Genomic DNA, 26151 nt, shown 5'->3' with positions numbered 1-26151 from the left:
GCCAGGCCGGACGGGCTCGGATCATCCTGACAGGGTCAGAAGGGTCCCGGGCCAGGCCGGACGGGCTCGGATCATGTGGCACGGCCAGATGGGTCCCCGCCGGAACCTGCCGGGTCCGGGCCCTCAGGGCGGGCCGGGGCGGCCGCCCCGCGCATGCGGGCGGGGGGCGCGGGGCGGTGTCGGCTGAGGGGCCGCGGGGCGGGGCGGGTTCGCTCGGGGCCAGCGCCGGTGTTGCCGGGGCCAGCGCCGCTTCTGCCGGCCGGCCATGGAGCGGCAGCGCATCCCCCGCATCCCCCGCGCCGGGAAGGCGCCGCGGAAGAGGCGCCGCGAGTCCCCGCTGCCGGGGGCGGCCGCGCTGCCGGGCCGGCGGGCCGGGCCGCCCCAGCCGTGCCGCCGGAGCCTGTTCGGCGGAGCGGGGCCGCGCGGGCCCGAGCCCTGTTGTGAGCGCTGCCCCGCGGGGCCGGGGCCGGGGCCGGGGCGGGGGCCGGGGGGGGCGGGCAGGGCCCCTGCGCTGTGCCCGGTGCCGCGTTCCCGCTCGGGGCGGTGCGGGCCGGGTGTGTATCGGGCGGGTCCTCGCCCAGCGGGTGCTGCGTGAGGCTGGGAAGTGGTTTCTTCTTGTCCGTGTCCCTGGCGGCTTGGGGAAAGCAGGCAGCTGTTCTGGGAGCAGGAGGGGTGTTTCCTCTGGTTTGGCCGCTAGTTAGTCATAAAGCCACTTCTGTAAAGTGGCTTCCCGCCGTCTGATCGTAGAACGTCTCGAGTTGAAAAGGGCCCTGTAGAAAGGTCCAGACGAAAGCCTTGCTCCCCTTTGGGAGTTCAAAAACTGCTCAGAGTTATTGCTCAGGAGCTGCCTCCTTGAATGCAGTGTAGCAGCTACCAAGTTAAGAACTGCAGACCTTTGAGAAACAAAATGCAGTCTGAGGGGAAGGGATGGGATTTAAGGCTGACAGAGTAACCAGCTAAAGTAAATGGGGAAGACCAGCATGGGATGTCTTGATCCCATGCTGGGCTTGGTAATTTAAAGGTGAGGCTTTCCTGTTCTAACATTTGTTTGTGATAATAGGGTCCAAAAGGTATTATGGGGATGGAAGGGGGAAATAGCTAAAGATGCCCTACTAGAAATAATAATCTAAATTCTAATATTGAAATTATCATTACTGAACTAAATACTTATTTTTCTCTAGGCCCAAAGAAAAAGGTCAGTGGGAAAACCTTACCAAAAATTAAAGAAAATGTTGAACTCACTGAGGAGAGCCCTTCATGCAACCAAAGGTCTGTTGGAACTCATTCAAACACACCATTATTAACATTAGCTAAGCATTTTTATTGTTTTGCCTTGTGAGGTGGCTCTTGGAGCTATGCAGTCTGAATTATCAGTACACTGATGTTTGTCAGACTATTTATTGGTGTTCTATAAAGACATTTTATAGTTGTTGCCTTTCTCTAAAACAGAAAGGTTGAACTTAGTTCTGTTCTTCAACTGCAGCAATCAAGTGAATGTCAGAGAAACAAGAGACTTGGAAAAAGAAGAAGAGGAGTCAGGAGAAAGCAGTGTATCACTGAAGGTGAGAATGGTGTCTTGCTTTTTATCTACTCGTAATTGTCTGGAGGATAAACCAAATTGCTAAATTGTTTTTAGAAGCGGGTAAAATTTCCTGTGAGTTATGTGTGTGTGCACACGTGTTTTTCAGGCTGAGCTTAGAATCTACTGCCTGCATGTCATAGTTTGTATTTAGAGAAATGGTTTAGGATTCTGAAAGTAAGAATTGGGCCTCTAAAAAAAATTCAAAAGACAGTGAAGTTCATTACTCCACTGCTGTTTATGTCAGTATTCCTTCACTGGCATCTCATCCAGGAAAGATTGTAGGATCAAATGATGGGGTGTTCATCATGAATTTTAGAACTATAAGTCAGATTACAGATTTGTTAATGGTGCAAGAAAAAATGTGGCACAAGTTACTGTGAATAGCAAGTTTAAGGGGTGAAGTACCAGACAATGAGTTTCTAAGCATCTGCTGGTGTACATGATATTTAATTGCATTTCTTTGTCTACATCCAGTTTTTTCAAGTTGTTTGTATTGGTATTTTAATTTTAGAAATCCTCAATGATCAGCTTTGAAAGTAAAGAAAGTTTGCAAAATGCAGAAATGACTTCAAGTGAGTATAATGGCAATACCTTCTATTATTAAATATACTTTTATATCTATATACAACTAAATGTAAAATTAATTATGTACTTAGAGTTATCTTTCTATAAAAGTACTGGTCTTGTACTGTGCTGGTTTTGTGCTGGTTCTGACTGTGTGATAATTGGAAAGTGAAGGTTTTGAGGCCACTGGACTCGTGGTCCTTATTGCAGTAGGAGGCTTTGGTTCACATGAACTGCTTGGAGGCAGCACAAACAGACTTACACCACCTAAGGCAGTCTTTTGAGCCCAGCCTGCTGGAAACCACATGATCTTGGTTTTATCATTGACAGAACTAGTTGTGGACATGAGTTCTTCAGTTTACTCAAACCTGCATTTTTAAAAGCTTGTGACTAAATAGTTTGTCCTGAAAACAAACCTGTTGAAGAATTACCCTGTCAGAGGCTAAATTCTTCAGGTGTGCCTTGTGAGCCTTGGGCAAGGAAGGTGTCTTTTCTTAGCTTATGGTAGTGTAGATGTGGCTTCAGGATGCCCTTTCTTTGCTTCTTCAATTGCATTATGACTCAGTATAAAGTACTGACTTGACAATATTTAGCTCATCACAGGAATGAAACTTAAATAAGGAAATCCTGATGGTTTCTGCAAGATGATACTTTTCTTTAGCCACCTGTTTTGTCTCTTTCTTTAGGTACAGGAATGACTCTTCCCACAGGTGTTTCAACCTTTCTCATTCAGTGTTTAGATGCCCATTCAACTGCAGATTTTAACAATACTAGTGACAGCCTGCAGAGTTACTCATCCCCTGAAACATTCAGAGATGATGCTTCAGGTGAGACTTTGGGGTTTTTTGAGCTTTATTTAATGTAGAAAATGTGGGGAGACTGTTGACTGTTGGTGGCCTCTCTGGGTGTGACTCACCAGGTCACATCTTTGCTGCAAGCCAACCTGTCCTCCAGTCTGGAGTGAATCAGGTCCTGATGTAATTTTCATCCCACTTTAAACTTGAAGTATTCACAGTTGACACAAGCTGTTTATTGGGGATGACCCACTGAAGTGCTTTGAGTCAAACTCCTTCCAAACTTTTCTGCAGCTGTTTTAGCCAAGACAGTGCTTTCATTTAGTTCCCATCCTGCGAATGTGATTGCTTTCAGTTTGTCACAAATTTAAGAAGCCTGCAATTATATCTTTTATGTGCAGAAAGAAGTCATTTTTATTCTATGGACCTTGGCAAGTACAAGAACTCTACTCTGCTGGACTCCAGCAAAGCAGTGACCATTGATAAGATAGCACAGATCTCAAATCTTTCAGCAATATTAGGTAATTCTTTTCTACAATTCTTCAGGATACATACATAAACAAATTTAATTCTGGTGCAAGAAACCGGTATAAAATATATAATGATCACTTTATGTAAGGCCTGTCTGCATAATGGGGAGCAGCTCCCTGCTGGTGGTCTGTGTTTGCTTCTAATATTGTGTTTTAGAAATTAGTTTGCACTAGAACGTTGTCTGGTCTATGCTCTCTTAGCTTTTTCATTTAAAGTTTAGCTTTTATGTTGGTTTTTTTTTTTTTCTAGAACCTGTACCAAAGGATTTTCAAGACCAGTGCATTAGAAGGTAATGTGCACAGCAGACTCTTTGATGCACCTGAGTGTTCAGGTTTTTCTCTTTTGAGTGATCCTTTAAAGAAAGGCCAGTATGAATAAGCCTCTGCTCCTGCAAACCCTTCTGTGGAGTTTCAGCTACCTGTGTCCTCACTAACTTTGACATTGGTGCATTAAGTCAGGGAAGAGTTTGCCTTACAGACTTCTGGCTCGGCCTTGCAGCTCTAGGGAAGTTGATATAAGAGAACTCAGTGAAGGATTTTATGGAAGAGGAAGGTGACATTTATTTACAAAATCCCTAAATAAGTTGCTTTTATCCAGTTGCACTAATTCTGCCAGATTTCCTTCAGTCCCAGGCAGCAAAAGGGGTGTGCCCAGGTGCCTGGCCAGGCTTGCTGTGCAGTGCAGAGTATGAAGGGTACCTGTTGTTAAGTCCTTCTGAAGTCTCTGGCATTCTGTGCTCACCCAGGAAAAAATCAGGTTTGGGGGCAGATCTTTTATGTTCTTAAGCAATTGCAAGTATCCTCAGGATAAGCTGTGACTTGATGATAAACTATCAAAGAACTGTAAGGTGTGATGAAGCAAATCTGTAGCAATATTTTCTAAAATAAGCTTTATCCCTTTTCACTCAGCCTATATTTTCCTAGGATTTCTGTATTCGTAGGTTTTTTTAATGTTAACATTCATTCAGAATAGTTGTTCACTTTTTTTTCCTCTCCTAGAAAGAGACCATCAAATTGCAATTACAGTTCTTCAGCATTAGGCATTTCAGCTACTCTGTCAGGTAAAATATGACCAGCAGCAGTTGTACTAGCTGTGAGAACAGAATATGCTACCCCAACTTAAGTGATGGCACAGTTTCTAAACCAGGTTTCTACTGGATCATTTGTCCTCCAGCACAGACTCTGTCTAGAAGGAAAAGTGTATATTGAAAAAGTCTTCCCTGTAAATAAGACTTGGTTCTAATTTATGTGTTAGGAGAAGAAAACAAAAACAACCAACCAACCAAAGTCTCAAACCCTGCATTATTGCATTTAATCACCCATGATGCTCAATGAAAATTGACATTTCTTCTTTAACTTACCTGGGAACAGAACTGTTTGTGTCATGCTCTTTGAACTTATGTCATACCAGCTTCACAAATGCTAGTGAGTCCCTGATGGAACTCAGTTCTGATCTGTGACTGATGCAGTTCTGTGGCCCAGGTACCACATAGTTTTCCCCTGCTTAATTTGGAGGGTAACAGCAGCAGAAGTTGCCACTGGCAAAGACTGCTGTGATTATGCAGGTCTCTGCTCCCACAGTGTGTGTGTCCAGCAGTAAATAGCCAAGGGAACATAAGATTAATAAGGAACCTTGTTTCCTTAAGGAATGGGAGAGGAGTAAAGCAGTCCTGATGGTGGGGAGAGGGAGATGAGGGCTGTATTGAAGGGAGGAACTGTGTTTACATGGGTGGCTTTGGAATTATTCCTCTTTGAAAACCATCCTGTAAGACATGGGGTGGAAGAGTAGCTGTGGTCTCTGTCTCAAAGTTAATTAATTTGTTGGAAATTTGTCACAGGAAAAAAGCTCTGTAAAATTACAGCTGCAAGAGAGAGAACTCCAGACCTAAAAAGTGTTATGCGCTGTGCTTCACCCTTAGGACCGGACAGCAAGGTGAAAGATCCTTAATAAATCAGCAAGGTTGTGACACAAATGACTTGCTATGGGTGGAAAACTCCACCTAGAGGAGGAGTAGTTCCTGCTACACTTGTGGAAGGGGTGCCTGCAGCCAGGGTAGAGAGTGAGGATGCAGTTGCCTCTCCCTCTCCATAGAGTAACAGTCAGGGATGCCCCCAAGCTCAGTGTTTTTCGGACTGGCTTTGCCAGTGGTACTGAGTCAGTGTGTAGAGCTTGACTGTGACAGAGGGACTCTCTTTTTTTAGTGCTTACCAGGCTGCAGAGATTCACTTTGTAATAAGAAATGTAATTGTTTCCCTCTTTAGCCTGACAAGCAAACTGCTAAACCCAAAAGGGTGAAGCGTAAGGAAACGGGAAACAATTCTAATCCAGCAGAAGAAGGTTCATCATCATTCAGGCAGCTTGGTGCCCCAGGAAACACTTCAACCAAACCAGGGGGGTTGACAGCAGAAGTTGTGCCAACCAAACGAACACATGTGGTGGTGGTGAGTATTCCCGTTGTGTCCTGCTGATTAGCAGTGGCATGAAATGAGAAGTGAGAGTTTTGAATTGTGGCAAAAGTTACAATTAAATAGGAGAAGTGGCAGGAAATGCCACATCTGAAATATCTGTGCTGCTGTAAACTGGTTCTTTGTCTAAATTTTGGAAAGGACAAGACCAAAAAAAAAAAAAAGTGAATGACAGGAATTCAGTTCTTAAATCTGAAGAAGTATTAGTAATTCTAAATGAAGTTCTTACAGTATTGTGTACTAAGGGAATATTGTATGAGTAATAATAAACAACAAAGAATTTGAATCTGATACTGAGTTCTTCTCTGTTTCTATTTAGCAAATGACTTCCACCATGCTGATGATTGAGGAAAATAAAGCTCTAAAAAATCCTGGTAATGCTCAGCGTGCACAGCTAAAGGTGAGTGTCTGTCCAGTGCTTTTTTGTTTTAATGATCCAAACCAAAGAAATCATTCCTTGTGGCACAGTCCAGTTGTGGCTAAACATGTTACTGTGCAAATTGCACCACAAACTGTGATAAATTCTATTAGCTGGACAATTAGAAAACCCCCAAGCAACCCAACCCAGGAATCTGGTTTGTATCTTTACAACATGTTCTGATGTAAACCCAGCACTAGTAGCCTTACTTGCACAACCCCTTTAGTACAAATTTGATATTTAAATGGCAGTTTGAATTCTTTGGCAGTACAGGTAGTACAGTACTGCCACTTGTCTCTGCACACTTGAGTTAATGCATAGTAGATTAACAAACAGAGAACATCAGGGTCTTGTTGCATTCCTAAATAATTTTTTGAAGCAATAGAACATCTTTTGTATGAGCCAACAAGCATTATCCAATCTGAATTGTTGTCTGTTATTTAACTGGGTGGTTATTCCTGCATATTTTGTATTTTGATGGAGCTGTAACTCAGCTTGTCACCAGTGTGCAAAGCCTCACCTGGGGAAAGCCTGTTCCTGAATACCACAGGTCCATGTGTAAATTCAGAAGAAATTGTTCCTGCATCTCTGAGCTCAGAAAAGGAAATTATTCCTCAAAGTCCAGAAGAAAAGAATATTTTTAAGGTTCTAATTTTATTGCACTTTTTTAATCCAGTTTTGGCATTCTGGTATGTAGTGTACTTTATATTTAAACCTTACAGTATTAAAACAGCTGAAGAGAATGTTCAAGCTCTGAAGCTTTCTCTCTCCCTTTACAATAGCATATTAAATGTACACAAGTAGTCTTAAATATTTTCTAGTGGCATCCCTTGAAATCTGCATTTCACCTGTAATTTCCCTAGAAGAAAGCTAAAAGACTATTTCTTCAAGGGGAATAGTTGTGTGAAGAAATGTTATTAGTCTTTTCAGCCCCTGTGTGACAGACAAGAAATCTGCTCCATTGTTAGACTGTCACCACACCAGAGGCCTTCCAGGCTCCAGCAAGTTCCAGTTGTCAGGAAAGGGTTCTCCCTCCCCAAAGGAGTGCCTGAAGGTGAGAGAATAAACACTTGGTTCGCTGTGCAGGTGGTAACTGGTTAGTTAAGTGTTTAAGGGTGGTTGGTTTTTTTTTTTTTTAAAGTCTGAATATTTTGAAAAAATCACAAGGCTAAAAAGAGTAAAAGATGCAGAAAACTTAAAATTTCTGACTTAACAGTGTTCTTGTGCAACAGTACTTCACTGAAACTGCACTAACACTTTCTCCTCCGAGGATCTTTAGCACAGGAATTGATACAGTCATAGGCTATATCATAATTAAGGTCAGAAGGTGCTCTAGGTAACTCTGGGAATATCTGTGCCTCTTGAAGTTACTCCTGAAGTAACTTGTTGCCCAGAGAAGCTGTGGCTGCCCCATCCCTGGAAGTGTCCAAGGCCAGGGTGGATGAGGCTTGGAGCAACCTGGGCTGGTGGGAGGTGTCCCTGCCCATGGCAGGGGGTGCAATGAGATGAGCTTTAAGGTCCCTTTCAACCCAAACCATTCTGTGGTTCTATGATTCTAAACACAACTTTGAGGTTTCCCTGCTGGTGTGGAGATTCCCTAGAAAAGTTACCTTCTTCTTTAATGAATTATTATCCTGTCTTTATTTCTAGGGTAAGTCTGACTTGAGCTTTCAGCCGTTGGTGTGGTTTATGTCATGCTCAGTATTGCCCCCCATCCTCAAAGCAGTTCAAGTTCTCAGTTACATTTTTCTTTGAAAATCACCACTTTCCCTTAAGGTTTCTGTTCTTTTCTCCTGAAACCTTTAACACAGGGGAAGCTCCTTTCTTCACTTCCTAGATTTTTGTTAAACAGAAATGAGAACTGTGAACAAAACTGTCTCATCACTGCCACAGAGGTAAAACCCCCCTCCCTTTGCCGTCTCTGGTGAAGTTTCTCGGTGTGCCACTGGATGGCACATGTCTTCCGAAGTTTAAAGTAGTTCTTCACAACGTCTGCAGGTTTTCTGCGAGGTGTGTGTCATTTAATCCAATACAGAGATACTGCCTTAGTGTGACAGCTCTCAAAAATACTGAGCACACACAAATTTTCATTTGCAGTCTCTTAGCTCCAAATACTCTCCAACTTTATTACCAGCTGAGTTACATGCAGCATCTAGAATGCAGGGAAGTGCTTTTAAGTGTGTGTATGTATTAATTAATGACACTGATGCTTCTGTACAGATCAAACAACTAGGATGCTAGGTCAGGTGTCCTAGGAAAGTTGTAATACAGAACACAGGTTGTACTTGGTAATCACAAATAGGCAAGTGGTGGTGTCAGAACAAAAGTTTGGGGTTGTTCCTGCTTTTCTAAAGGATCCTGGGATCAGGAATCAGACTGCCTGGGGTGGGGGTTTTATGCTGAATGTTTTATTCTCTGCACAAGGAGTCTTTCAGATGATGCTGGTTTTCATTAGGAATGTACATGTACTCAAAACTTTTGTTCTCTCCTCAGTGGCAAATGACCTGCAAGATCCAGACTCCTCCAAACAAATGACAGCCTGGATATCTAGTGAACATCTCAACAGCTCATCAGATCAATGAGCTTTCTCTTACACTTGAGAATGTGCCACTTCACTGATAGTTATTTATCACTTTTTTTTTTTCCCCCAGATACTATTACAAGTACCAAAAATTGGATCTGCTGTGAACAGAGATGAGATTTCTGGGTCTCAGCAGGAGTCAACAGAAGAAATGACCATCTTGTTGCTGTGTCAGGGTGATGGAACAGAACTAACAAATGGCTGGGTTTTTTTTTTTCTTGTTTGCACATACATTGTTTGAAATTTGGTGTTATGTGTTCAGTAAGCTTGTAAGTACTTTACTCAAGTACTTAACATTAAATTATTTTGTACAGCAACTAGATCCTATTCTGGGCATCATTCTGCAAGGACTCCATAAAGATGATTCTTCACTTTGCTTAGATTTTTAGAAAGCACAACTCAAGAACAGCAGACCAAATTAATTATGGAGTTATATTTGGCTCTTGCTCTGCCAGGATTTCTAGTTTTCTCTAGTAGCATTAGCATTTAAAGATGTGACCTCTGCTGAAGTGTTAACACTGGTTATGGGGGTGGGTGTGAAAGCATTCATGTACTCTCAGGGACCCAGAAGTCAATAGTGTGCTGCCATTAAACTCCCTGAATGTTTAGGTCTGCAGAACTTTGGAGGTGCAGGACTGTGTGTTCTGCTGTAAATTGATTTTTTAACCATGAATATAGGTCATCATCACCCTGCCATCAGTGTGAGCTGGCTCTTAGTGATCAGCATTGTCACCATTCTGGGCACACCCACTGCCCAGCCACTGGCACCTCTGAGTCCTTCCTGTTCCATCTCAGATGTTCTGTAGCATCACATCTCTCAGTCACTGTGCAAATAAATGATGCTGGATTAGTCTATTAAGAAGTATTGTATGAACACACTATATAGCTCAAGGTTAAAAATTTTGCCATTAAACTATTTTTCTTTTTTTAAGCATTAGTTAGAATGAGTTCTACCAATAACTCCTTGGAGTCCTCCCAGATGTGCTTCTAATTATCAATATCCTTGTTCTTGCAAATACTCAGTCACTAGTATTTATGCAAGAATCTAGAGCCCCTAAGAGATAGAGGTGAACTTCCTGAGGTAGTTTTAAGCAAAATTGAAAGCTACTTATCTAGTAAGTTGTGATTATGACGATTGCTCAAGTAAAGGGTCGTCCTGAATAAAGATGAGTTCATTGTAAGGGTATTCTAGAAGTCCTAGGAGAAAACACTTATTTTGCCCCAGACCATTTGGTAGTTTTATACAAGAGACAGACTAATACTGGCAAACTAATTGGAAAGTACAAGAGAAAGAAACATGGTGTGTAACTGTAGCAGCCTGAATATTGCTGCATTTTGCTTTTGTTTTTCTTGATGTGATGAGGCTGTACAGGAGGGCAGAAATATCAGGAACCACAATCTCTTGTCCTTCCCTTCAGTTATGAAAGTGCTGCTTCTTATTTTCATATTTTGTCTGACTCTCAGAGAAAGTGTAATTAATTACCAGGCTAGCTCTGTGCCCCAGGGAAGGAAATTCATTTGGAGGCTGGAACAATCTCTACCCTTGTTCTGCTTTTCTCAAAGGAAAGGCATTTTCCCATCGTTTGGTTTTTAGCTGCAGAACTACTACATAAAATTTCATTCAGAGTGGGAACTGGCTCTTCCATACTGGTGGATAAAGGTTATGGGTCGTGGCCTGTTAATGGGTAGGACAGAGGAGGTTATTTGTGCAGTGATTCAGGAGAGGAATCTGTTCAGTGTCACCAGGGCTGCTCTGTCACGTCCCAGACATGATGAAGCCTTAATGGCTTGAGTGGAATTGCTCCCAGCGAGTCAGTCCATGCAGGAACTCTGATAATCCTTTATCACCAGGAATTGTGCATGGCAGATGCATGTTGACTAAATGTATTGTACATAAATCTGTAAGAGGTTTTTCATTAACACTGTTCAGTTATTTTTGTTATCTGAAGTGCACTTCTAGGAGACTTTGACTTAAAGTGTTCAGAGACGATGGAAGATGTTTGGTTCTTGCACTGGAGTGCATGTGCAGGCTGGTGGGGGGTAAAGACCTTGCATGCAAACGGTTCTGCTGTGGTTCATAATCTTCAAATACAGAAAGAAGAGGTTTGGGGCCCAAATCAGCACGTACTGAATGGGCACAGAAGTTCATGTTCTTTGTGTAGGTGTGAAAATTTGCCTAGAGAGAGGTTTTTATGGGGAAGTGGATGATTAAATTTGTACCCATCCTTTTTCTCTCACTGTCCTTCCTCCCTTCCCTCAATTAATGTCTGACAGTCAAGCCTATCAAAATCACCTGCTGTTAACTTAGGCATTTTGGAACAGGTTAATATTTACTTTTAAAGGGACTCTTACCAGCTGGAATTGTAATGCACTTGAGATGAGCTAAATCTTCATTGCTCTCAGTTGTGAAATTACTGAAAGCTGAGTTATGTGTCCTGGCCAAAATTTTATCAGTTTGTAGTGCTCCCTGAGGCCTTCTTGTGTTTGAGACTGTATTTACATGCCCACCTTGAAGCCAGGAGGGTTTTACCTGGTGAAGGGATGCAAAGGTTGGTCATGTACAAATCGATGGCAGGCAGGTGTGTCTTCCATACAGAACAAGGGGAAAGGGATGCATCTAAACATCAGTTCCTGTTTTCTGTTAGAATTATCTTCAGCTTCTGGTAGACGAAAAACAAAATTCCTACAGATGGGTGATTGTGAAGAATTGTTGTGTAGATATGTTACACATCCACTAAATTTTGCCTTAAAAAGAATCTGCTTAATTTAATCTTACATCATAGGTTGTTTTAGTTTAATTCCATTTTGTAGGGAAAGCAGATGAGTCAGTCAGTTTTGTCAGTCCTTAATTAAACTCCCCAGCAGCGTTGTATCTGAACAGTGATACATTGAAGGAGACTGTTAACTGTTATCAGGATTTCTATTTCTCTTCAGCATTTACTAATAAAGAGTTTTGCAAAAATCCTCAGATCCTTTTGATTTTATAAAACCTATCACACTTTTTTTCTCCCCCCTTATAATTTGTTTGGGATTGGCTTGCTGGGCTTTATGTCCTAAACGCCGCTTTGTGGCTGGGTATTTTACCTGCGACGATGGCTTCCCCTGCCACCAAACACACACGTTCCACCTCCCCTGCAGGCTGTGAATCGAGCGCATCTGAGCTGTGCCATTGTGGGAGAACCGCCGTGTGCCTGGGAGGGGCGGGAGAGGGGTTTTCTAGGTCCGGGGGAAGGGACATCGCCCCTCCCGGCGCAGCCCTGCAGGGTGCGATGCCTCGCCCGTGACCTCCCCCGCCTTCCCGGGGCTCCCGTCCCGAACTTCCGTCCGGAGAAGGAAAACACGGCAGGCGCGTTATCGCCCCGCGGGGACCCCCCGGCCCCGCCCGCGGGACCCTCCGAGGGCAGCGGGACGAGGGACCCCCGGACTGACCCCGGCCCAGCCCCGGTTCCCGCGGGGCTCCCTCCGCACGTGGGGCCGTCCCGCCGGGCCCGGCCCCGCCGCCAGGCCCGCCCCTCGCTGCCCCCGCCCCTCCTGGCAGCGGCGGGTGACTAATTTCTGTCATATGACTGTGACACCGAATGGAGCGGGGCGGGCGGAACTAGAGCCGCGGCGAGGGGACGGCGCTGCGCGGAGCCCGGCGCTCGGCGGCGGGGGCAGCGGCGGCGCCCCAAGATGCCGCCCACCCTCTTCCAGAAGCTCTTCAACAAGAAGCACGGGCTCATCTCCCCGGCCAGGGACGCCCGCGACGACTGTGTGTTCAGGTGAGCGGGACGGGGCCGCGCTCCTGCCCTGCCCCGAACTTGTGCGCCGAGTTCCCCGCTCGCTGCTCCGCCGGGGGGGCGCGGGGCCGGGCGCCGTGCCCGACCCTGCCCGGCCCTGCCCGGGGCCGCTCGGACGCGGTGCCCCCGCTCCCCCGGCCCCTCCGGACCCCCCGGGACCGCCACGTCGGGGCCGCCGCGGAGCCTCCCGGCCGCCTCCCCTCGCTCCCTCCCTCCCTGCCGGGGCCGCCCCAGCGCCCGCCGGGCCCCCGGCCCGCGGTGCCCCCCCTTCCCCGGGCCGTGTGCGGGGCCCCGACCCCGCCGTGCCCTCCGGGGAGGGGGGACGGGCGGGCAGGTCCCGGGGGGAGCAGCCGCAGGAACGGGGAGAAAACGTGAAGTTTTGGTCGAGAGAAGAGCGAGGGTTCTGTTGGGATTCGTGTCGCTCTGGCAGCAGCGCCGGGCCGGGCGGTGCCGGCGGGGAGCGGGGCCGGGACCCCCGCGGGCTCACACGGCCCGGGCCGGGGTGGGGGCTCGGGGCTCGGGGCGGAGGGAAGCCGAGCTCGGGCTCTGTGCGGGGCCTGAGCTCGCCCGGGGCCTCCCTGGGCTGGTTTGCTGGGAAACAGGTAGTTTTTGTGGCTCTGACATAAGTGCCGTTCCACGGGTGGATAACGACCACGCTCGAAAGCGATGCCGTGTCCGCGTCCCGGCCGGCGTGGAGAAGAGAGAGCCGGCAAAGTCCCTTTAAAGTGCAGTTTGCCACCTGGATGCAAATGCCATCTGCTTCATTAGTAAGAGTTATGCGCGTCTTGGAGCACTGCTGGCAGGGCGGTGAAGCTCCCCTCCCACCCGCCGCCTTGAAATTTGTACCTACAAATGATCGGCCCTTGGGTTGCCCTGTGAAGGGAGAGCTCTGCCCCATGGCTTTCATTTTCTCTGGTGAGACACCCCTTTTAGCTGCAGTATTTAGGTAGTTTAGGTGGATAATAGTGTATCTGCAGTTATTGAAGCATCAGGATTTTCAAAGAATGTTGATGGACTTTGAGTCCCCCATGGAGTCAGGACGTGCTCCTGGACATTACAGCTTTTAAGGACACAGATCACAGCTGCTTGCACACCCCTCTGCTACTCACTGTGAAAGTGGATCCTTTTTTAAATGATCTTTTATAAGAAACAAGGCGTTTTAATGGTGTTGGTGTCATCTTATTTTCCAAATCAGCTTAATACTGGACCAGGGCCCTTGGTAGGGAAGGAGCACTAGGACTGCTCTGTGTAATTGTCTTCCCTTTTCCCTCACCTTAGTGATGGGTTTGTTTAGAGACTGGTGGTTAAAGCAACAGCTGCAGTGCAGAGCTGGGGCAGAAATGTGGGCATCACACCTGTGTTGAAAGGAGGGCTTGGCAAGGTCTGTGCTCCCCTCGTTACCTGCATCTGTCTGTGGCAAAACCGAGCCTGAAATTTAAAAAGGATGTCCCTCCACCTGCTCCTCCTTCCTCCCTGTACACAGGGCTGTTTCACTTTGTGATGTCAACTGTCCCTGGTAACTGGTGGATTTGCAGCTGGGTTTTTTTGGTGGACCCCCAGGTATAAACTGCAGGGAGAGGCTCTGGGGAGAGTGGGAGACCCAGCTCTGACTCAGGAGAGCCAAGTAGTAGTTTTTAAAGACTAATGCAGATGCCCTCTAGGCACGTTGCCTAACAGCTGCTTTTGTTTTTCAAATGGGGATAAGTCTGTAGTTAAGATCATACATAGTGAGGATTATCAGTTCCTGGTGAAACTTTTGGATAATACACAAAATAAAGACTGTTATTTATGACAGCTTAGTCTTTAGACACTGGGAACAAGCACTCTGGAGTTCAGACTGTTCCTGGTTCCAGTGAACTGAATGCAACAGCCTCATCAGTTCCATTGGGACCAGGTGATATTTATGGATTGATACATTATTATCTGTTTATATTCTAAATAACCGAATGTTTTCCAAATATTCTGAGCACTCTTAGTTTTGACTGTCTTCACTTGGAAAGCTTTGGCCTCCTATTGAGGAGACTGTGTAGAGCAACCATAAAAATGCATACATTCTGTTACTGTATTTTGTGAAGAATATGTACTTGGAGAGAGAAGCCCAGCTACTGTGGCAGTGACACCAGTATAGCTGAACATTTAAGGAGGATTTAGATGCTTGGGGTTTTTTTTACTATGAATATATTTTGCATTTCCATCAGGCTCACTGTGAAAATTTACTAATTCTACTTATCTCACCTTACACTGTTACAAAAATGAAACCATACTTTTCAGTGGAAATGTATTTTGTTTAGTTGTTGTTTTGTTTGTGGTGGAGGTTTTTTTCTTCTTCCTTTTTTTTTTTTCTTGTTTCCTGCCCAGAATCTCTTTCTACTGTGGGTGTGTGAAATTTTGTGAGCCTGGGTCTAGCCAGACAGTGTAAAACCCTTCAGAACTGGGTGCTAGAGAAGTTGACAGGTTTAGTAACGTGACCACTAAGTTAGCAACTGTAAAATATTTGCTGAGGTGCCAGTTTGCCATTTATATATATATTTTAATATCTCTCTATATATGCACTTTATTTTACAGAAGAAACCTTAGGAAATCACAATAGATCCACTACTTATTAGCCTTTTAGCTCTTCAGTTTAATCCAGGGCAATTGGCAGGCCTGGCCCTTAGGCTGAAATCTCTCAGCCCAGCTTGACATTCACATGGTGAGCAAGAATATTCAAAATTTTAGTGGTACAATCTGTTTACAAGAAACACAGAAACACCTGCAAGTATTCTAGGGAAGAGACAAGCCCTTAGATTCCAAAGTGTAGAGTACCTGCTGTCTACTGCAAATAATAATCACGTGAGTGGATTTTCCCTGAGGGTAACTTTTACTATAAATAGGAGCTCTTGGCCATATTGTAGCATCTGGCACTGGAGGCTGCTGGTGACAGGAGAGCTCAGCCCAGGCTTGGGCTCCTACAGTTATTAGGAGTATAAAATTTCAGGTAAGCAGTTTTCTAGAATTTTAGGCTGAGAGTATTGCTGTTGTAAGAATCCATAAAGCTGTTCAGAATGGGCTCGGTAGGTTGAGCCCAAAGCTCAGTGAATTCCTGGGAGGTTTCAGGCTTTGTTGTCGAGGTGTGTGGGCAGCATTTCCAAGGGTAAATACAGCTGCAGGGACTGCAGCAGAGGTTCTGCAGGACACTGTGCCTGTTGGGGTCCTGGCTGGGCTCAGAGCACTCTGAACCTAAGGGAGAGGGATGGTCTTGTAGTACTGAATTAAGGACTTGTACATTTTGTAGGAGGGAAACTCAGTGGGGGGTTTTTTTCCATCTTCTATATAAAGTTCAAATACTTGTTCCCTTCTCTCTCCAGACATCCTTCCTGCCTCGCTGGAGGATAGAGGGATTATTAATCAGGAGTTCTTTTTACACTGCAGCTCAATAAAAGCTTCAGTGTCTCTTTTTTATTTTAATCTAGGAAGCTCTGAAGAGCCCTCTCACCCCCAGGGGCATTCCAGTGCTGTTTGCAAAGGCTTTGCTCTTGTTAAAGCACCTGTTGTAGAGGTACAGCTGTGTGGTGATTGTTCAAGCTTGACAGAACCCCTTCCAGTTTCGAGTCTTACCAACAGTGTGGGGTATCTTTGGGCACATTCTTCCTTTAGGGCTTTGCTTTGGTTATCTGGGTATTTCTGAGAACCAGTGCAGTTTTTCAAGTGGGGAGGTACAGGAATAAATGACTCTAAATGTTCTTTACTTATGGAGAAAGCCATTTTTGGTCATCCTGGAAGTGTGCTTTCTTGGGGTCTTAATGTAATATGTGCTGCTCCTTTATAGGGAGAATAGTTTGGAGGTTCCTGAGGTAGGAAAGGCCTCAGGCTGACTGCAAAGTAGTATTTTGCAAAATCTGTCTAGGCAAGCATCCCCCATCAGCCCAGACTCTTTCTATTCCCTGTGGCAGTGACTTTAAATGGTATCCTGAGATTTGTTTCCTTTCACATCATTTTTGGCAGCAGGATTCATCCAGGGAATTGCAATAAACCCAGAGTTGGAATGGGTAGCTTGATACAAAGATGCTTCAGGAGCCAGTTCCTCTGCAGAGCTATTGTTCTTGCACAGTGAAAATGGTACATGCTTTCTTACACAGGCATAATTGCTTTGTGAACCAGAGGCTGATTTCTTGGAACAAAGTGCAGAGACACTCAGAAACATTTAATAACGTGTAACCAGGGACTTTTTAAAGTGGAGGCTGGAGTAAGGTGAAGGAGGAACATAAAAAGTTGTCTTGACATTGATTTTTCCAGTCAGAAGTTTTCCCCACAAAATGTCTTTTCCCTCAGCAGCAGGTAGCTTTGTGTACAGCCCAGCTGAGCCCAGGGAAGCAGATCTCCTGCCAAGCTGTGTCAGTCCTTGGGAGCAATGCAGCCAGCAAATTCCTGATCCTAACAGCTCTGCACAAGGCTTTCCAAAGCTGTTCCTCAGCAGTGCTGTCAATGCATCCAGCCAGTCTGACCAAAACCTGCTATTAAAGAAATAGTGTGTTTTGATTTTTGTTCATTTCTGGCATTGTGCAAGTTTTTTGCCAATTTTTGTAAAACTCCTGGAATTTCACCACCTCGAAATCTATCTTCAAAAAGAGCTTTAGCTGGACTTCATTTTGTAATAGCTCCAGCTTTTCATCTTTTCCAGTTATCTGATGAATTTAAAAAGCTTTTGTCCCATAATTTTTTAAGACTATTCAAAATCTTAAACTTCTAAAATGTTATTGTGTTTTTATTAAGCTCATTTCTGCCCTTTAATGTCCTTTTAAGTTTTGGATTTTATAAAAAAAATCCAGCTCTTCTGCAATATCTCTGGAAGAGTTTGGTTTTGGCTTTTTGGTTGCATTCATTAGCTTGAGTGTAGCAAGTTTTAATAAATACTTCACTTTGATTTATGTCCAGTTTTCTCTATCGCTCTGATGACTTTGGCTTGTATTTTGAAATATATTGCTGTTTTCTAAAGCACTTCATTTTGCCAAATTCTGTTTTGCATTTCCTGTCATCTGAGCTTTTATGTACCTTCCAGTGCTTTAAGTCAACTTTCATCTTGGAAGCAGAGACATACAAACCACAGTAAGCACCCCTGGAGCTCGGAGATAGTTGGCTGGAGGGGCCACTCTCCGAGCCCTCCTTGCCACCATTCTGTAGGTCTCCCAAGTACTTTTCCAGGTAGGAACATGCTAAAACATCCAGCATGTCCTTGAAAATTAGGTGCTAGCTCTGACTAAGGCAGTGCTGCAAGCTGGGTCTGTACAGTGGCTAAAGGAGCTGTAAATCAGGGGGTTGGCAGTTCCCCCAGTGATTGTTTACTCATATTATCATCAGATCCAAAGGAATTCACTTGGATTGGTATCCCCAGCATTGTAGGTGCACATGAATGCAGAGAATGACCAAATAATTTCTAAACTGTTAGGGTGCTTGTGCCTACCTGACTCTGTGCCCTGGAAAGTTTTCCCCTGCCCTGGTGGGAACTCAGCCTGCCTACCCCTCGCTTCACTTCAGCTTCTTCTCAGCGCCCTTGGAACGGGCAACGGGGAGTGGAAAACCCTCTGCTAAATTTTATTTAGAGATAAATTTTATTTAGAGATGATAAATTTTATTCATTTCTAAATTACTTGCTAATGCACTGGCTCCTCCACCTTACACTGAGTAGTAGCAGAATTGATATATGAGAAATATTCATATGTGGGAAATATATTTGCACAAATTTTTCTGCTGCTTTTTTAGAAGGAGTTGAAGCTCCTTACAAAATGAGCTAACGGGTGAAGGGTCACCCTTACTGCCTTTCCTCCTGGCATGTCCTGGGCTGGCTGGGATCTGGAGAATTTGGCATCACGAGGTGGCCCTGCCCGCCCTGGACATCACGAGGTCAGTTCTGCCAGCTTGGCTTCCTCCCCGTGGCACAGCCGGTGAGTCTGGGGAGAGCTGTGGTCTCCTGCCTCACCCAGCAGCCCCTGGAACAGGCACCTTCTTGGTTCCCCTTCCAGCGTCTCAACTCCTTCCTCTAAATTCGAATACTTTCTGAGGAGAGGTTGGAGTAAGTGAATCGTGTACATGTAGATATGCTCAAGAGGAAATGCTTCCTCACACTTGGGCTGCTCTGGCAACTGTTGTGAGAGGGTGTTCCTGTGAACCTGAGGGTTCTGCTTTTTCCCCTTCCTACTCCAGGTGAGGTCATAGGGCACGAGGACATACCAAGGGCATGGGGTGCAGTTTGTGCACTGCGGGGTCTCCTTTTCCCAAACAGTTCCACCCTTCAGGTGACTGAAGGTGTGTTTACATGTGTCATGTTACAAACCCTGCTGCCTTGGGATGATCAGCTCCTCTGTTGACTGATGGATTGTCCTTGTGTTTTCAAAGGGCTTTATCCCTTGCTGTGTGTATGCTTTGAGTTAGAGTGTGCTCATGGTGACAGCTTGGATGCATCCAGGCTTCTGTTCTGGAATAAACTGGTCCAGTGTGACTTGGAGCCTGAAACTTGTGCTGTAATTTTGGCTGAATGCTGGAGGTGACCACTTTAGAAGCATGTTTTACAAGTGGAAAGTAACACAGGCGGTGGTTTCATGCTCAGAGGTTGTGTTCCCTCCCATTGCTACATCTGGAGCTGAATGTCTGCAGGATCACATGTCCGTGAGTAACGTTAGGAAAAATGCAGAGCTCAGTTGCAGCAGCGAATCCACAGCATGGATTCCAGAATTGGCCAAGAGCAGAATTTGTCTCTGAGGACTTGAAAAATTTTCTGGTTTTGGTATTAGACAGAGAACCTTAATCTATAAAATAAAATATCTGCTGGAGGAAAAAAAAAGTTATGGCCATTAAAAACAGGAAGTAATTTTATTTATCTCTAAATGACTTGCTAATGCACTGGCTGCTCCACCTTACACTGAGTAGTAGCAGAATTCATATATGGGAAATATTCATATGTGGGAAATATATTTGCACAAAATACACACGTGATTCTGTTGTGCCTGTGGAATGTGACCATAACCACTGCATTCAAAAGGGGCAAACCCTGCAGGACTGATCACTAATTCTAACAATACCTGCCCAAATGTGTTCTGCTTCATAGAAGTGTGAATGGTTATTATGTAGTCTTTGTATCGAAAAGGATTTATTTATTTTTGCAACTGTGTTGTGCTGTTGCTCAGTGCTCAACCGAAGCTTTTAATTGTGGTAATTCCACACATTTGCCTAAATGACCTTTTTCTTCTCTGATAGCTTCTGGAGATACTATTATTCAGAACACAATGCACTGCAGAGAAACTTGTTCAAACACGTGAATTGCAGCACAAAATACTCAACAATCTACACACAGAGTATTAACAGTGCATGCATGTAACAGGCATCTGCAAGTAAAACATGCTTGTATAAAGTTTTCCGTCTTTTCTGAAAAACTAATTTCATAGTCCTTATCAAGACAATTCAACCCTTGGACTTAAGCAGTTTGGCTGTATGTAAAAATTCTTTGTAACAGTCTTGTCTGATGATTTTGAGGTGATAATCTGGGTATCTGCCAGCTTTTATGTGTTGTCTGTCCTTGAAACTCTGGCCCTGAAAGAAACCCTGACTTGGTACAGGTGAAGGACTCTGCAGTGATGCCAGTGTCACTGAGGGAATGATCTGTCCCACACCACTGATGCTGCTCTGGTTCTCCAGGATCTTTCCACAACATCCTCAGTACTGATTTTGGCCTCAAATGAGTAAAATACATCCTATTTCCTTTACTCTGAGTACTGATCGTGCCCTGTGCGTTCATGGTGTTTGATGCTCCTCCAGATCTGCATGTGCCTCACTCGCAGAGTCTTCAAATGTTTTTTCCTTTGCTCCAGCCAAAATGTCAACAAAACATAAAACTTGTAATAGTACCAAAACCTCTCTGCTCTTTCAGTTTGTGTGATATAGAGCTGGGAAGAAACAGGAGCCAAATTACAGTTCTCTGCCATCTGTTTTAGCTGATAAATGAAGAAACTTTGAGCGCAGTTCAGCCCTGACTTTAGGTCCTGGCGTTGTGCCTGTTTGAGCCAGAGCAGTGTCTTCACCCCAGCTCCTGTGTCTTTTTCCACTCAAAGAGAGAGAAGGTAGCTTGTGTGAGCGTTGCCCAGAGGAGGAGTTGCTTTGCTGTATGCCTCCTTATTTTGTTTTATTTGAGCCTCAGTAGCCATGGAAATGGTGGCTCACACAGTGCAGGGCTTGGCCTCGTGTTCCCCTCGGTGATTTCTGAACCTTTCGATCAACTCAGTCGTGTCTGGTGGAGACTGTGAGAAGTCTGAGCGAGCTGAGTTTCCTTTACTTCAGTGAAAATCCTGTGGGTGCTGTTGGGTGCCTCCTGCCCAGTAGTACCAGTGAAGCTCTGAGCTGGCTGCACCTCATCATATTCCTGTTTCCAGGGGTGTGTCAGAAGGGACTTGGGCACAGCCAGAGTCGGGGCATGTTGGAGGAAGGCAGTAGACATGTGGCTCCATAGTGTGCCCAGAGAACAGCTGCAGTGTGACCACAAGAAAGGCCAGTCCTGGCTTACTGTGAATACCAGAATATCAAAACCTTTGTCTGCTGAATTATTGTGCTTTATAGCGAGTGTTGTCACACACACAGTCTGCTCCATACCCACGTGCCAAGGAAAGTCAGGCCTCCAAAGCCTCAGCACTTAGTTTGCCATGTTTGGGGGTGCTTATGGAAGAGGACAGTCAGGCAGAAGGAAGCACATCATGTGTGAGCTGTTAGATGGGAATGAATGAGATTCTTGGTGGGTATTTTTGCACTCCCCCCTCCCTCAGGCCCTGTGAAGCCCTACTAGAAAATGTTCTTGCCATTTGGAGATTTGACTGAATGGTTTGTTTACTCACTTTCATGGAACTTGACACCAGAAATTGATAGAAAAAGCTCTGTTAGTTCAGGTGTTAATGAAAAGTGAGTGCAGATGATAAGCTGTGGGGTTGGGTGTGCAGGGAACAGGCTGCACATCACGGGGGGAGCGTGAGCCTCTTCTCAGAACCTTGTTCTGGTGAATGACATTATCTGAGCTTCTGAGAAGCTGTAAAAGAAGAAGTCTGCCAGAATTTTCTTGTTCCTCCAGGAAAAATAAGAGTACTACCCCTTAAGACAGAGCTAAAGAAATGCCTCAAATGTCAGGACGGTGAATTGGCTTACAGTGCTAACTGTGTTTCTATTTAAAGGCAGCCCAAAGTCGGACATAAAACTTAAGTAGTCAGACAGAAAAAGGTGGTTGGTTTTTTCAATACTTAAACATATTTCAGCTGCTGTGAGTTACTGGAAATTACTTGCTTAGTAGAAAAGGAAATTGTTCTACTGACAGCATGGAGGGCTAAGAAGCTGTGAAAATGAGCATGGTGGTTTCTTAACTGAGTGTATTTTCTAGTCATCCAGGAGATGCTAATCATGAACTCCTGACCTCTTTTTTTTTTCCTCCCCCAAAACAGACATAATTAAAAACTATAGAATTAAAAAAAAAAAATCAAAGCAACTTTAACATCTTTTGAGACTAAAACAGAATTATATCTTTATAAAGAAATGTTTATCAAACTTCTTTCAGATAAACAAAAATATCACTTTGGTATAAGATCAATTTACTTGCTTTAAATTTTAGTAGGTTTTTTCATAGTATTTTATGTGCAGTTATCAGTAAATGAATAATTTTGATTAGCCTGAAAATGTAGCTATTTTAAAACGTGCTATTAGATTTTCTTTTTGAATTGAAGAAGACTCACGGGGCTGGTGGATTGTTTGTGTTCTGTGTCTTGTAAGACTTTTTCTCACACTGGGGTCAGAAGGTAAGACAGCGGGTGGTATGTTTCTTGTTTGTTTGTTTGGGGGTTTGTTGTTTTTTCCCCACCTGGATTTAGTATATATTCATTTAAAGACTGATCTGTTTTGTCAGTAGCTAGCAGGACAAATCAGCTAAATTACATTCAGGGGGTGACGTTAGTCTGTGCCCTCACTGGAAGAAAAAAACATGCAGGATAATGTAAAATTCACTAATGCCACTTGTTCTTATTGTATGGATAGAGAAAACAGAGGAAAAGAAAACTTACAGGGAACACCTCTTGCATGGTGACAGTAAAGCAGGGGGGAGAGGGGTCCAGTGGGTTTTTATTTGGAAAGAATAACATGAATGCTGACAGCTGCTAAGTACAAAAAATGAAAGTCAGGCTGGAAATGCTGGGTGTGAAGTGAGTGCAATGAGTATGAAGTGGTGGCATTTTGGAGTTGCCCTGTGTTGGGAAGGTTACAAAGGTCCACGTGCAAGTGTAGCTGGAAGCAGCTGGATGGTGCTGCTGTGATGAAATACACACGTTTTACAGGCTTTAATGGTTTAGTGGGCATGGTGGTATTCACTCGAAGCTTGGACTTGATGATCTTGGAGGACTTGTCCAACCTTAATGATTCTGTGATTCATTTTGCTTGGGATTCCTTGTTCCTCCTAATGTTCTCCCTCATTGTCACTGTCCCTGTTTGTGCTCTGCTTTGGGAACCAGTATTTACACACATGCACACGGAGACAGAGGAAGAAGAGAATTAAAGCCCAGTTTGCTTTCCCTTCCATTTTTCTGTTCTCCTCTTAGTTTTGTCCTGTCTGAGCCCTGCAGTGCTGCCTCTCCTTTCTGAAGGGTTCCCCTGGATGCTGTACTGTCCCCTACTCCTCCTGCCACGAGCAGTGGGGTGCACCCTGTTTGGGGTTACTGCTGTGTCACATCAAGTGACGTGCACGAGCAGGAGAAGGGGAAAGGGAAATGAAGAGACAAGGGAGTGATGACTTTGCCAACTGCTCCTTTCAGGGGAAAAAAAAAAATCCAACAGAACAGCCCAGTCCAAAATGTCCTGGTGGCATTGACAGCTCTCGCTGTCCAGCACGTGAGCCTTTCTTTCCTGTTGATGCAGTGGAATAAACAGCTTCATGTGGTGCTGTGGCTGGTTCACAGCAGGATACCTGCAGCACTAGGCTGCTTCGAGTTCCCACATCTTAGGGATGCTCCTGTGGACTGTCTAAAATCTTCTGGCAAGCTGTGGTGGCTGGGAGTGTCTGGAATTGCCTTCTCATCAAATCCGTTAGCACTGGCAAAAAGGGGTTTATTGAACATATACTAAATATATATATATATATATATAATCTTGATTAAGTACAGCCTCTCCCAGTGGAACAATGTAGGTTTTATCAAGTGATTCTGTTGATTCTGTGAGGCAGAGCTGGTTTGGACTGTGTGTTCCAGCTCAATCCCGTGATAAGCAAGGTGTGTGTTTGGAGTGAGTTCCTGTGCTGATACCCAGGGAGGGCATGCCAAGCTGAACCTGCAGTTTCGTGATCACAGACAAAGATTTTAGCTGTAAGAAAAGCTCTGTGGACATGTAGGAGCTGTGCTCAGCTGGTGCTTAGAGCTTCCATGTATCTGTGCTGTGGGATTCTCAGTAATACTTGACCAGTTCAGTTGTTCTGCAGTGGAAAATCCCTCTGGATGGATGGTTGTGTTGAAAAGCTTGGGCAATAGCCAGTCCTTCCTTGTATTTTCCATTCCTACCATTCTTGGAAACCCAAAACTGTGAGCATGTAGTGAGACTTAGAAAACTGAAGGGGATAGCAGAAAGCCTGAGGGTGCAGAGTGCCCTGTGGCAGTAAGCAAAGCACAGTAGAGCAAACCTAGTAGAGCACTTCAGTAAGCTTGGTTTAAAGGCTGAGCAAGTTTTAGCTGATAGCTAAAAACATGCTTATGTGCACTTCTGCTTCTGGGAACCAAATTGTTCAGGTATCACAGCTTTAGTGCATTTGTTTGTAGGTGCCAGGCTGCTCCATTATTCTGTCAGTCTGTGTTTTTTTGCCAATATTAAATGAAGCTGGATGGCCATGTGGCTTGTTCAAGCATCTGATTTTTATTTGTCCTCATGTCCTTATGAGTTACATAAAAGTGAAGTCAAGCAATGTCTTTAGTGTCTGCTCTATATAGATCTACCTGAAATAGTTTCAGGTCACCTTTGCATGCTTAATTTGGAAAACAGTTGAGCAGCATGACTCTTGCCTTGGAGAATTGAGCAGTCTGGGCTCCTCACAGTAGTCTTGGGGCTCTTCAATATCTGCATAAATCAAATCTCATCCCTTCTGCAAATTAAGTAGAGGCCTGTTTGACTTGTAGAGCCAGTAAGGGAGGGATGTTCAGTCCATGGGCTGGAGCCAAGAAAACTCTTCCCTCCTGAAAAGCAGCTGTAGGATAGATCCAGTCCACCTAGATAATCATTAGTGTTATTTGGCAGAGCTATGAAATCATTCTTAATTGTTTCTGGTTCAGAGCCTGGCAGTAGTCTTGAAATGCAGGGAACTTGGTGGTTAGTAGTTGTGAGGGTTAGCTGAGGGGACGAGTTAAGGGCTCTGGGCTTACAGCTGTCACGGCTGCAGGTCCCACTCTGTGCTGAAAGGCTGCAGAATTGGGCCAAGCATTGCATTGAACATTTGGAGGTGTTAGAGATGCTTAGATGGCATGTGATGGTGCCAGACAGTTGTTGATTCACAGGGAGGATCTATCATTAGGACTCGTGGGATGTCGGTATAAATGAGCATCACGTACGGAGAGCGCAGCCTGGGATTTCATTCCATGGATATTAATTTGTTATACTTGTACAATCATCCTCTGTCTTTAGTTTGCAGTTGTTCCTGTGTAACTGAGAAGGGGTTTTGGTGCAGTCTGAGGGGGCAATAAGGCTGAGTCAGCACTCTGCTTAAGCATGTACTTTAAGTCTGTAAGTGGTTTGATTGCTCCAAAAGAAGCCGCTCATGTGCTTAGCATTAGGCATGTGTTTTAAATAAGTTGTAAAACCTACACAAATGAGGAGGGTGAGACTGTAAACACACAATGTTTAAAATCAAAGGTTTACTGTAGTATTCTTCAGGAAGAGAGCTTTTGGCATTTAATCCATTTTAGTGACACACTGAGTTTAAATGTCACCTTCATTGGAAAAAATGATCGTCATCTGTTAATTTTATGTGACTGTCTCGATAAATGACCTGGTAACATAGCAAGCTAAAGTTCACTGTAGTCCTCTACAACCCCAGGCTTTGGACTGAGAGCAGCATTTTGGGATTATCCCTACGTCAGACCTCGGTTGAACTGAGTACATACGAATGACTGTCCACCAGCTTTTCCTATGACAAACATACACAGTTTGTGAAATTGGTTTACCATGTGCTGAAAATTTCTTTGATATTTTTAAAGCCTGTTCCTATGGCAACCAGACCCCATAACATAAAAGCTTTTTGGTACTAAGAAATTCAGTTAACAACAGGAATAAAGGCATAGCAAAATAGCTTGTATTCTTTTTCCAAAAGCAAACAAACAAACAAACCCCAGAAGAAAGCCCGGTATCCCGAAGCAGCTTGGACCTGGATTACCAGAGGGAAGGGCACACCCTGCTTAGCCTGGCCAG

The 26151-nt window shown here is 44.6% G+C and overlaps 2 protein-coding genes across 6 annotated transcripts in view; both read left to right on the top strand.

Annotated features, from left to right (window-relative positions):
• The first annotated feature begins 205 nt into the window (after positions 1–205).
• Positions 206–9252, top strand: MEIKIN (meiotic kinetochore factor). Of its 4 annotated transcripts, XM_032702708.1 has the most exons (14): positions 207–440; positions 1182–1269; positions 1484–1562; positions 2094–2154; positions 2833–2973; positions 3342–3461; positions 3721–3760; positions 4470–4531; positions 5309–5403; positions 5733–5912; positions 6256–6336; positions 6844–6999; positions 7285–7408; positions 9006–9252. In XM_032702708.1, the coding sequence occupies exons 1-14, from the start codon at positions 266–268 to the stop codon at positions 9050–9052; spliced, it is 1449 nt and encodes a 482-aa protein (XP_032558599.1). In that variant the 5' UTR covers positions 207–265; the 3' UTR covers positions 9053–9252. The 4 variants fall into 4 exon arrangements, with proteins under 4 accessions (XP_032558602.1, XP_032558601.1, XP_032558599.1 ...); XM_032702709.1 differs by lacking the exon at positions 6844–6999 and having other exon boundaries at positions 209–440; XM_032702711.1 differs by lacking the exons at positions 7285–7408; positions 9006–9252 and having other exon boundaries at positions 206–440; positions 6838–6947.
• Positions 9253–12570: 3318 nt separating this feature from the next.
• FNIP1 (folliculin interacting protein 1) overlaps positions 12571–26151 on the top strand; it is a 64628-nt gene continuing 51047 nt past the window's right edge. For both annotated transcript variants that reach the window (XM_032702699.1, XM_032702697.1), the window contains exon 1: positions 12571–12696. In XM_032702699.1, coding sequence (XP_032558590.1) covers positions 12608–12696 — 89 coding nt within the window. In that variant the 5' untranslated portion in view covers positions 12571–12607. The remainder of the gene's footprint in view (positions 12697–26151) is intronic.

The sequence above is a fragment of the Chiroxiphia lanceolata genome, chromosome 15 (genome assembly GCF_009829145.1).
Source record: "Chiroxiphia lanceolata isolate bChiLan1 chromosome 15, bChiLan1.pri, whole genome shotgun sequence".
Lineage (NCBI taxonomy): Eukaryota > Metazoa > Chordata > Aves > Passeriformes > Pipridae > Chiroxiphia > Chiroxiphia lanceolata.
Note: the sequence above shows the minus strand (reverse complement) of the source record. Positions and strands in the feature narration are given on the sequence as shown.

Coding starts and splice junctions, on each gene's coding strand:
- MEIKIN (XM_032702708.1), top strand. CDS start 266: ATGGAGCGGCAGCGCATCCCCCGCATCCCCCGCGCCGGGAAGGCGCCG. Junction 1,270..1,483: donor AGCCCTTCATGCAACCAAAG/GTCTGTTGGAAC, acceptor CTTCAACTGCAG/CAATCAAGTGAATGTCAGAG. Junction 2,155..2,832: donor AAATGCAGAAATGACTTCAA/GTGAGTATAATG, acceptor CTCTTTCTTTAG/GTACAGGAATGACTCTTCCC.